Raw genomic sequence first — 12,152 nt, 5'->3', positions numbered from 1 at the left:
AGCTGACAATATCAGTCATTTATGCATTATTGTTAGCTAACTATTAGGCCAAGTGTTCAGGTGTTTCAACTGTTTCTTTCAAAGTAACTGAGCCACTCTACATTTTTTCCATGTACCCGCTGGCAACTGCAGAACTACCCCATGGGGGACAAGTTCTGGCTGGGAATCACTCCTTTTTAGCATCTGTCCCTTTATAGATAAGGTCTGCCTGCCTCTATATATCCCGTTTAAGCCCTGAAAGATTAGTGAAACCATAGACGAGAAGAATACTGGTAGTCCATTTTAAATTAAGCCACGTATTTAGATTTTATTCTGTAAAAAATAAGCTACCTCAAAGTCCCAGTCATTATAATTCACAGTCTGGAAGCCTTCATGTGCACATTCAGACACGCTGAGGGCTTCTCTTGTCATTTGTCACGAGTAAAGCGCTTCTTGTCTTTGACATTTTTCCTGCACACGTCTGCTTAGTGAATGACAGTCTCTCAAATATCAACTTAATCCAATAGCTTTCAGGTCATGAAAGATTCAGCGGTGGCTCTTCGTGCTAAGAAAGGCAATGATTGTGTGCCTCCAGAGAAAGGTGCAGGAAGAGTTTTTCACTTCGCTCGCGCAGACTGAAATGCTTTATTTACACCACCGAGATAGAGTTTCATCTCAAGCTGTACTCTGAGCAGAATAGGTGATGTTTGCTGACTGCGGGAGCAGGTTCTGTGACTCTGTGACTAATTAGGCTTCAGTTTGGTCTGTTTTGGTTCCTGCAAATGAAAAAGGATTATGTGAGAAGCTCGTGTTGAAATATTTTTTTTATGCTGTAATCCTGCAGAGCAGCAGACCTGTGAAAAATCATATGAGGGTGATAATTTTAACACAAACCATGACCTTTCTCTAACCCTGGGCAGATCTTAACCACAGTGCTGTCACATTATAAAATATAATTAGTTTGTACAACAACGCGTACAAATCCTGCAAGAGTTTTTCAAGTCTAGTGTTCCCATCTGGACACAACCTTTTGTTTTGTAGATGCATTTTTGTGCTAACAGCAGTAATAAGTACATTCTTTCTTTTCTTTTTTTCTTGTGGCTTCTTCACAAAGAACCGCAGACCACATTATGGTTATTGAATGCTTTTAATGTGAAGCAGCAGGTGTTGGATGTTCTGGTTGCATTAGCAGTAAATTAATGCAGACAGTGAAATGAAAAATACATTTCCCAGCTTCTAATCCTGTGTCCCCGTGACAGTTGCTCATTTATCTCTTGATTTATGCCAAATACATGTCAAAATGTCAGTTTTTATAGACCTTAGATAGGGGAGACTGGGGGCAATTGTAACATTTTTTTTTTTACATTTTCCCTCATTTTTGAAAAGAAACATAAATGTGCAATAATTAATTATACAGTTTCACTAATAATGACAAGACTATTTGTCTTATGTCATAAAAGCACACCTCAAAGTCTTCACATTACTGCTGTATCTAATAATGTTTTTTTTTTGGTATATATTTCAAATTGTTTTAGATATGAGGCCTGATATGTATATGCATATCTATTTTTGTTGTTGCTGTTATAGTGGTAACCAGAATTATTATTATTTTAATTATTTAAATCGCATTAAAAGTAATTTTACATTTACAGTTGTAGATTTAGTTGTAGATTTAGTGTTACAATTGCCCTCGATCTTGCAGCCATGATAAAATTGTGTATGCTAGTTAGCGCCACTTATCTTAATATAGTTTGTTCATGTTAATTTTTAACCAATAAGTCAGAGCTAAAATTAAATTGATGAAAGTTTCACAGTCGTCTAAACTTAAGACAGCAGAAGACAAATGCTAAACATCCAAAACATAACTTTCACACCTCAAAATCATATTTTTTGTTGAAAACTTCTGCCGAGGTGAAATCATCCTGCTCCTGTCACCACTCTAGCTTGTTTCTAGCTTTTGTCACAACTGGCCCTTGTTCCAATTGCCCCCGGTTTCCCCTCTCTACCTGTAAAATACAAACAGAATTTTCAATGAATGACTCTTTAAAGCAGAGTATTTCTGCATATCTTAAAACTTCTCTGGCGGGGCCCTTTAAGGATTATAACTTTAAAGCTAATATGAAACTGGTCCACTGTAGCTCATGGGGCAGGATCAACAGCTAAAGATCAGAGGTAGATTATGTCTTAAATATACTGTACATCTAACTCACTTAAGCCTGAAATATTAAATCCCTTTCATCTCTGTGAGTGTATCACTGCAAAACCCACACAACTTCAGAAATAATTGTTTCAGTCAAAAGAGAAGCAAAAAAACTAATTGCCGACTTACTTTCCGGCGGAGTTTCTGTGCACAGAACACGTGTAAACACGGCTCCATTTCTAATGATTTAGCCCAGTCTGTGTATTGTATATCACCCAGTTGTCTAGAGTGACAAAGGGACCCTCATTTATCTGGATTAGTGTGTCTCAGCTGCTCGCGGAGCTCCTCAATGCTACAAAAAGCAGAACACAGGGTTTGGAGCACTTTGAAATGTAACCGGTTCATACAGTCTTTTGTTGCACAAGGTGAGAAAAACAAACCAACAAAAAAAAGCAGCTGTTAATTAATTAATTTCCCCGTGTTTTCCAGGACACTTCTTGAAATCTTCCAGCCCCGTAAGTGTTCATTTGATCCATTAGGTGGGAAAAACAAGCACCCACTCCCCACGCTTGTCTTTTAACACTGCTGGAGAAGTGGAATGTAAACAAGTGAAATATCATCGTGGAGAGGAGACGAGCAGTTGTGTTTGGGGAGAGAAAAGCTGTGAACTAGTTGCCAAGTTGCTAACCATATGTCATGCAGCGAGGACGCAGGCCTGGGAACGGGGCCAGGTCCGGGGGATGAGGTGCCGCCGACTTTTAGGATGAGATTTGGGCGTGTTTGTTAGTTAACGGCTTAGCCGAGAGTCGTGTCTGTAGATTTCCACGCGCGGTGCGTGATTCAGGAGCCAGATGGCCTCACTTTGTGTCTTCAGAAAGACGTTTTTTATTAAAAAATAACTCCAGAAACACAACTCTGCTACCTCTGCTGAGCAGGTTCGTTCATCCATATCATCAAAAACACTCAACACTATTAGAAACAAAGGTGCTAACTAGAACCATGAAGGGTTCTTTAGCTTTTTGGTACCTTGGAACCCTTTCAGAGAATTCTACCTAGAACCCAACATAAAGGGTTATACCTAGAACCATCTAGAACCCCCTGTGAGAGGTTCTACATCTACGGTGGTTCCACTCAGAGCCCTCTCTGTGGGTTCTTTCCTGCACCTTTTCATCTTTTAAGGGTGCCAAGAAGAACCCAAACCTGGCAAGGGTTTTATCTAGAACACACACACAGGGGGTTCTATCAAGAACCTTATTATATTCCAAGGGTTTATTCAGAGCACATGCAAGGGGTTCTACTGAGAACATTTTTAAATTCCAAGAGTTTCTTCTAGGACAGACTGAGGGGGTTCTACAGAATTTTCTTTTTATATATTCCAAGTGTTTTATATAAAACCCACCCAAGGGGTTCTACAGAGAAACCATTTATTTTTTATCTAGAACACACTCATTGGGTTCTACAGAGAGCCTTTTAATCTTCCAAGGGTTTTAAGACACTCAGGGGGTTCAGACTTTAATGAGAGAGTTGGGATTGTTGAAATCCTTGAAGAACTCTTTCTTCTACGAAGGGTTCTTTGGACGAAACAGGTTTTAATGGAATCCTTAGTTTTACAGAGAATGCTTGACAAACCTCTTCTTCAAAATTAGGGTTGTTTAGAAGAGAATGGTTCTGGGCAGAACCACCTTTTTTTTCTTTTTCTTTTTTTTTTTGCCGCTGTTAAAGGACACACTTTTGTCTTTGTCCATGTGTGCTACTGCGCAGTGAGATTGCATTAGCAATAATTTAATGCATGTTTGATTTTCTTCGCCTTAAGCAAATTTCACCAGAGCTCTCGCCTTAATCCACTCTCCATAAAAAAAACCTGGCAGGCTTCCTAAAATGTGTGTATGTCTCGCATAAATGTCTGTGTCAAATGTAGAACTGAGAAGGGTGAGTTTAAAATAGTTTGTCCAGAAAGATAAATCCAAGGTCGACACAGTTGCCACAAGTACAGTAATCCTGTAAGTGGACACCTTAAAGGGATAGTTCACATTTTTTGAAGTGGGGTTGCATGAGGTACTTTTCCGTATTCAGCGTGTTACTTACAGTACACGCTTAGAAATAAGGGTTCCAAAAAGGTTCTTCCTGAAGAGCTGATCTTACTTTGAGGCATTTGCTTCTGAAGAACCCTTTTTTATCCAAAGAAATCTCAACTCTTTCATCGAGGGTTTACCCAGGGTTCTTTGTACCATTATACAAAAGGGGCTCTACTTGATAAAATCCTTTCAATATAAAAGGGTTTTCATTAGAACCCCCTGGCTTGGTTCTAGATAAAACCCCTGGAATATGAAGGGGTTCTCAGCTGACCCCTGGGTAGGTTCATTTTAGCGCCCTCAGAAGGTTTCTGTTTTGACCCTTCTTTCTCTGTGCCTTTGCCCTCTCCTCCTCTAGTACCCAGCTGCTCTCATGAACCTCGGCGCCATCCTCCACCTGAATGGCAAACTTCCCGAAGCGGAGGCCAACTACCTGCGTGCACTACAGCTCAAACCCGATGATGTCATCACCCAGTCCAACCTGCGCAAGCTGTGGAACATCATGGAGAGGCAGGGACTCAGGACTAGGATGCAGAGGAGCGACCTTTGAACTGAGAGGGTTTCTGCGCTCTTTCCTTAACGATGACGTAGAGTCCTGGACAGGACAGGACAGGACGTGAGTGAGCTGGAGGACAAAAGCTCCACGAGACAGGACAGACTTTACAGTTGTGATGCTTGTGGAGGACAGTTTGAGGCTTGGCATGTCTGGGATTCAAGGGCGTTCAGCCCAATGATACGTCACCATCAGTGCTGCATGGTGGCTCAAACAACTAAGACTAATGTCACCTTTTACTATTACATTTTATAAAATATGAAGCGCATTTGCTAAACGATGCTCTGAAGTCAAAGGCAAATAACTGCAAAGTCTTGAGGAAAAAACCTTTGCAAAAAAGGTCTCAAAAATCAGCTGATTATTATTTCACTGTCATTAAAAACTTGGATTTGTTTTGAAGCACTTAATTTGAATGAGGATGTAGCAAAAATATTTAAATAATAATTTCTGCAGAATTGGTTTTGAAGTTTTCAGCATTTGTCTTTCATGATTCTAGCCGGTTTGTGTTAAAGGGGAATTCCGCCGATTTTACACTTCAAAGTCTGTTTTGCAGGTCATGGGGAGTACTCCTGCATCCGTGACCAAAAAAAGTTTCAGTGGGAGCTGCGTGAAGTTGCCTCAAGTGATGTCACTTGAGTCAGTGTCAGTTGGGGCTAAAGACTACAAGTTTGAAAAAGATAAAAATCCAGAGTTCTGGAGTCAGAAAGAACTGAGCTTACGAGACCTTTGTAGCCAAGCTAGCGGCTCGAGGCTACATTAGCTGCTACTAGCATAACATACCTGAATGTGTCCGAACTGTAGGTGGTCATGTTGTATTGTGGGTAATGTAGGTGCCAGGTTTTGACAAGAAAGAAGAATGTGCAGAATAAAAACAGCTGTTATCTCTAGTTCCACTGCATTGATTTTTTTTTTTCTTTTCAGCTTTACACCGTGAGTCCGATAATGTTGTAGGAGTGCTATGCTAAATCAGTGCTACCCCTGACTAGTTACCCTCAGGGTGCTCTGGCTTCAGGTTTTACTCTTAACACAGTAAATGTATAACGTTAAAAGCATGCCAGTGCTAAGACATCTTCAGGTACTACCCTCTAATACAGAACTGTACAGTAAATTGCTCCAACCCATTGACCATTCTTTAGTTCTGCCCTTTTTCACCCTGTGCTCCAGTAACAGTTGAGCAAGCTTTGTACCCAGCAGAACCTCACTCAACGTCCTTCTTTCCTTGAAACAAACAAACAAACGAGTAAACTGAAAAAGTGATTTATAGTAACATTTTAAGTTGGTTAATGTCAGGAAAACATTAACTACCTGGGTAGTCTCCAACAGTTGTAAAATCAAAATGCTAGATAACTAGCTAGCTCATCCGAATCAATCATTAGCTAGTTACATCTGACAGCTAATGTTAGCAAAATGCTAGCTAACTAGCTTTCTAATCTTAATCAGTCATTAGTGGATCTGCCCTGAATTTTTGTTTTTTTTAAAAAATCTGATCTCATGACAAAATTAGCAAACGCTTGTTAGTTTGTTTTCACAAACATCAGAGTCATTAAACTTGGTTTCACTCCATATTTTTCAGGTGGTCATCCACACCTCCGCCTCTGCAATGGCTCTATGCCCCTCAGTTTGGGAACCATTGTAATAGCTAATATAAGCAAAATGCTAGCTCACTAGCTAGCTAGTCTTCATCTGTCATAAGCTAACCAGTTAAATCTGATTGCTAATGTTACCAAAATGCTAGCTAACAGTTAGATAATCTACACCAATCATTAGCTAGTGTTATGCTAACAGTAGCTAACTTAATATGTAATTATATGAGGATTTTACAGGTGCCCCAGCAACATCTTTTAATGATCTTCAAAATTGTCAAAGTTTTCTTTTCACAGACAAGCCCAATATATGGCATATGCACGGGAAACGGTAGAAAGTTCTCAAAGGTTCTGCTGGTTACCAAATTTAGGAGGCGCTTCGGAAGAATCAATTAAAGAACAGGTTAAAGCGTACAATAATAAATAGCCAATTGTCTGTTGTCCGAGTCACTGAAGATTGTTTGCACGTGGTGCATCTTAAACCATTGTGACTGTAAAAATGAAAACCGATCACGAGAAAACTCCTCAGTGGTGCCAAAGCTTGTACTGAGTCTTTACGCCCTTTGTGCCAAGCAAGAACTGTTCTCATGTTCTTATGTGTTGTGTTTCCTTGTGTCAAACGAAGATGTTTTACTTCATGTGTTCAAATGATCAAACTTAATTTATTAATACGTTTATTTTATATGAAGAAGCCAACACTGTGCCGTCACTGTCACAGTAGCCCACCCTCCATGATTTCTCCACATAGATAGGCTGCAGTAGACAATTTCATTAAAATGTTCTTTTTGTTTTTTTTTTCTCTCTGCTCAGGGACATCAGGTTGTGTTTCCTGTCACAGAATGGGGTTTGTGACACAGAGAGAGCTTCTTAAAAAAAAAAAGAAAAAGGCGTTAGATGTTTTTTGATGATTGTGATGTTTGGTTAAATTATAGAAAATGTGTAGCTGAAAATGTGCTGTGTTTTGTACAGAAAAGTGAACTTTTTTCCATAATAAAAAAACATGAATTTTACTCTCAGCAGTGTGATGTCCTCTGGGAAACCTGCGCCTCTCAACAAGGTAAATTCAGTCAGTCAAACCACATGTATATTTATGTGAATACAGAGTGAGTGTGATATTTAGCTTTCACTGCTGTCACTGCACACAAGCATTCACCTCCACCTGATTCTCTCTGTGACACATCAAAGTACGACTGTCAGCTAAAAGAAAACCCCGGAAACAGGCAACAAACGTGGGAAACGTGTCACAAATCCACATTCAATACCCTAACAGGAGTTTATTTCACCATTATGAAATTCTACCATGGAAACAATCCATGTGCCAAAGCGTCCAAAAGAAAATGAAGCACATTCAGCCTCAAACAATGATCACAGGTACGATTAATATCAGTAACAATGGTTGACTGGACTCTTTCTCATTACTGATATTAATTACATGTGTACTTTTCCTGAGGGAATTCACAGGCGATCCAGTAGTTTATAAACTTGTTTTTCTCTGGATGTATATGAGACAAAGGTGGCAAAGATTGGAGAACATGAGCAGAACGTGGTGAAGTGACAAAATCACAGTTTGGCAGATGAAAGTATCCACAGGGATTTAAATTTTATAAGCTGGAACAAAAATACAAGACTGTGACAAATTAAAACATTCAGTTGCAGAATGTGCAATTTTTCTGTGCACTTTTTTTTTTTTTTAACAAAAGACAACACAATAATTATAAAGGAAAATGACCTTCCAATGTGACCAGTGAACTGATACTAACAGATGGATCAAAACTGCTTAATTTGAATAAAATAATATTAATATAACTTACAAGAAGCATTCAAAGGTATCGACATTTAAAAAACAAAAACCCTTCGACCTATTCGACCCTGATAAATCATTGTAGCAGCATGGGTCGATATTAAAATATATATAATGTCTTGAAATTAGCCCTACATTTACCAGCCTCGACATTATGTACACATTAATGATTCATTGTACTTCACCTAATGTGTTTTGATGGCAATAGTTTTGTACTTTTTTAATTGTAAACTTTATTTCTATAAATCAACAATCAGCAATGGTGGAAATGATACTGCAGCACGGCTGAATACAAACAGTATATAATATAGGCAATATTATGCTTAAAATCAGAAGAGAAAATGTTATTTAAAACAAAAAGAAAGCACACAGAGAAGCAAGGTAAAATATCTTTTTAAAAATAACAGCTAGTCTTGTACTTTTACTTAGGGAAACTTTCAAATGCAGGACTTTTACTCATATCGGAGTACACGTCCGCTGTAGTATGGCTACTTTTACTGAAGTAAAAGATCAGGGTGTGTCTCTGTGTTAGGAACAAATCAATCACAAACACAAAGCATGAAAACCTTTTGTATTTATAACAGCTGGTGTTTCTGACGCTGCAAACAGAGATTATGTGTCATATTCTGAAACAGCTCAAATTCATGTTTATAAACTACTGTCACAGAACAAGGGAAAATCATGAAGTATCGAGCTGATAAAACAACATGAAGTGTGTTTCTGTGCTGTTTAAGAGGAGCACAGCATCAGGGCTGAACAGATTGTCTGGCTGCACAGGGTGAACTGGATAAACACTGAGAACAGTCTGTCGTCAGTGTAGCAGTGATGAAACTGTCTTCCTGGACTAGTTTCCAGGATTTGCTCTATTTAACTGAGATTCCCAGATATATTTTAGAGTGTCTGAAATGTTAAAGGATTTAAAAAGCAACTAATGCCTCTCTAGTGTCGTTGCCTCGTCTTGGTTTCATTGGAGACGGACGAGAACGGCGTCACGCTCGGTCTCTCTGAATGACACGACGCACACAGAGACAGGCTTCTGAGAGGAACCTCTAATTAGACTCGGTCTTTCCACAAACTCAACATGTTGATATCATCTGATGAAGCAGACATCAAAGAGGTTATAATCACAAGCCAGACTCAGAGCACACCAAGCTGTAAATATTTAAGAAGATATCAACTCACTCGACTCACTTATTGACTTGGAAGAACTCACAGACCCAGTTTCAAACACTTCAAACTATGCGTGAGAAGTTAGCATAAATCTGTGAGGGCAGATTTTGTTATGTAATAATAATAATAAGCGTAACACTGAACCATGAATGGGTTTATTATGCATAGAAATAACCTTATTTTGAAACCGCGTCCTCACTGAATCTGCCCTTCTTTCCCACAGGACCAATTAAATGATCTACATCTACCAAAACTACCAATAACAATAAACAGTCTCATACACATGTGGCTCATTTCATACAAAACTGAGACAAGTAAAGAAACAAATAAGTCAAAATAGAAAGCGAGTGTGATTTTTTCTCCTGGTTGCTACAAATGAAAGCTGGGTGTGAATATTCTGGTCCATAAAAATGATGAGATAATAAAATCATTAGCATCTGTTTGAGTGTGGAATGGCAGTGTCACAGATTTTCTTATCTTGAATACGGTCGATTATTCTGTCATATGTACATGTTTGATGAAATAGTGCATCTGCTTATGGTGTGTGATGGATTCCACTGCTCATTGATTTTTATGTTTTTCCCAAAGGGCGTAGCTCACACAACATCTCTGAAATTACTTCTAACTACATTTTTTAAGGGTTTATTTGGGCCTTTATAACAAAGGGTTAACATTGTGAAATTGTTACATTTTGGTTAGATTTAAGAAATATATGCACCAAAACCACTTGGTTAGATTTAGTAACTACAACTTCTTGGTTAGATTTAGGCACCAAAACTACTTGGTTAAGCATAGGCACTAAATCTTCTTGGTTAGGTGTAGGCACCAAACCTCCTTAGTTAAGTTAAGGCACCAAAACTACTTAATTAGGTATAGGGGAAAAAAAAAATCCTACTTGGTTAGGTTTAGGCACCAATACCACTTGGTAAGGCTAAGGCACTAAAACTTCTTTATTAGGTTTAGGTACCAAGACTACTTGGTTGGATTTAGGCACCAAATTTAATTTCAGCACCAATACTACTTAACTACTACCAAATTTAGGTACCAAAACTAATTGGTTAGCTTAAGGTATCAAAATATACTTGGTTTGGTTTAGGTACCAAATTTAATTGGTGAGGTTCGGCACCAAAACCACTTGGTTAAATTTAGTTACCAAAACTACTTGGTTAGGTTTAGTCACCAAATAATACTTATAAAATACACCAGAACCACTTTGTAGGCACCAAAACTATGTGCTCAGGTTCAGGTACTTAAACTGCTTGGTTAGGTTTAGGAACCAAAACTGCTTGATTATGTTAAGGCACCAAAACGTCTTCATTAGATTATAGCACTAAAACTACTTGGTGAGGTTTAGGCACCAAAACGTCTGGTTTAGACACTAGTAGTAGTACAAAAATGCTATGTACATCATGTGACCTAAGTGAAATAGGTTGGTTTCTCACAGGACACGGCCCAGGTCTCCGTCCATCCTCCATGTTTGTTTGATCCTCCTCCATATGCAGACTTTCCCTGCCTTTATGCAACATCACCTGACATGGATGGGTCCATAGAGAAGTATCTGAAAGCCTGGTGCGTCTCATACGGATGCTTAAGGGTACTTTATGCATCCATATGTGACACAACGTCACAGAGCTCCTTGTTTCGTATCCCTGGCCCCATCTTGCCTCTGTATATCCGTGGTCACACCAGTTTCACATCCGATGAGGAAGCACTCTGATTACACATGATAGCTACAAGCGTGTTTGGGTCTTCCATATCCGGCAGACATGACTTCTGAGACAGGGAGCAACACCTGCAGGAGACTTGTTAAAGTAAACCACTAAAAGTACACAATAGGGAAGGAAGTCAGACAGAACCATGACAAGATGAAAGATTTCCTGCCACTGCTCGGTACTACGCCTACAAGGTAAGCATGTGGGAGAAGTGGAAGCACATGGATAGTGACTCTTGATGTTTCAGCAAACCTCAAGCTCAGGGGCCTTTAATTGAACAGTCGGGCATACAATTATTTCCTGTTCAAAAGAGTGGAAGATCGAATATAGTTGTGTTTTCCCCTGTTGTTTCCTGTTCCCCTGTGTCTCCAAGTGTTCCCCTGTTCCCTTGTCTGTCTCTCTTAGCACAGGCATTATTACCTCACACAAACTGCATCAGAAACTTTCTCAACTTTAAAACATATCAAAAGTCCGATCCAGGTGTTTCACCAACACAAACCACTGGTATTTGACGTCCTGGTGCGTTTAAGAACAGCTTGGAAAAATCCTATTGACTCTACCTTTATCGTTGCAAACATTATGTTGTGATCTGTCTTAATTTGTCAATCACAAATATATTTGAAGTTTTATAAGTGCTATTTTAAAGAAACACCTTTGAAACACAATAGAGGAGACTTTTAATAAACATTTGTCAGATTTTCTGTTGTAATTCATGTGAGGTTTGTGGGTGTGATTCTCCCAGCTCTGCCTGTCCAGCACACCTGCTCGTCGTCTGCAGTCAGCACACCTGTCTGCCATCAACTCGTCACCTCTTCTACAAGAAGTTTGCATGAACAGTCTCCAGCGGATCCCTGTGCCAGTCATGGTTTGTCTACATGTCCACTTCGAGCTCTGATAAAGTCCAGTTTTCCAGCCTGTTCTGCCTGTTCTCCAGCTTCCCCCTCACCATTTTGCCAAGCCACCCAGCCAGCTCTCATTCCTAGGATTTCCCCCTGCAAGCCTTCATACCATTCCTCTCACCTCAGTCCTAACTCCTGCCAGCCACCGTCTCACCTTCCCTGCAAAACTTCAAAATAGTTTTTTTCACCTAAAAATGCTTGGCCATCGTCTGCATTTGAGGTCTGCTGTATCTCAGACCTGTG

The 12,152-nt window shown here is 39.4% G+C and overlaps 1 protein-coding gene across 1 annotated transcript in view; it reads left to right on the top strand.

Moving 5' to 3' along the window:
- Positions 1 to 7,341, top strand: part of tmtc2a (transmembrane O-mannosyltransferase targeting cadherins 2a) — a 91,821-nt gene extending 84,480 nt beyond the window's left edge. The window contains 2 exon segments of the mRNA XM_084711011.1: positions 4,550 to 4,715; positions 4,718 to 7,341. Coding sequence (XP_084567137.1) covers positions 4,550 to 4,715; positions 4,718 to 4,746 — 195 coding nt within the window. The 3' untranslated portion in view covers positions 4,747 to 7,341.
- Positions 7,342 to 12,152: the final 4,811 nt, after the last annotated feature.

The sequence above is a fragment of the Lutjanus erythropterus genome, chromosome 22 (genome assembly GCF_056507025.1).
Source record: "Lutjanus erythropterus isolate fLutEry1 chromosome 22, fLutEry1.hap2, whole genome shotgun sequence".
NCBI lineage: Eukaryota > Metazoa > Chordata > Actinopteri > Lutjaniformes > Lutjanidae > Lutjanus > Lutjanus erythropterus.
The sequence above is the reverse complement of the archived record's forward strand: the minus strand, read 5'-3'. Positions and strand labels throughout refer to the sequence as shown.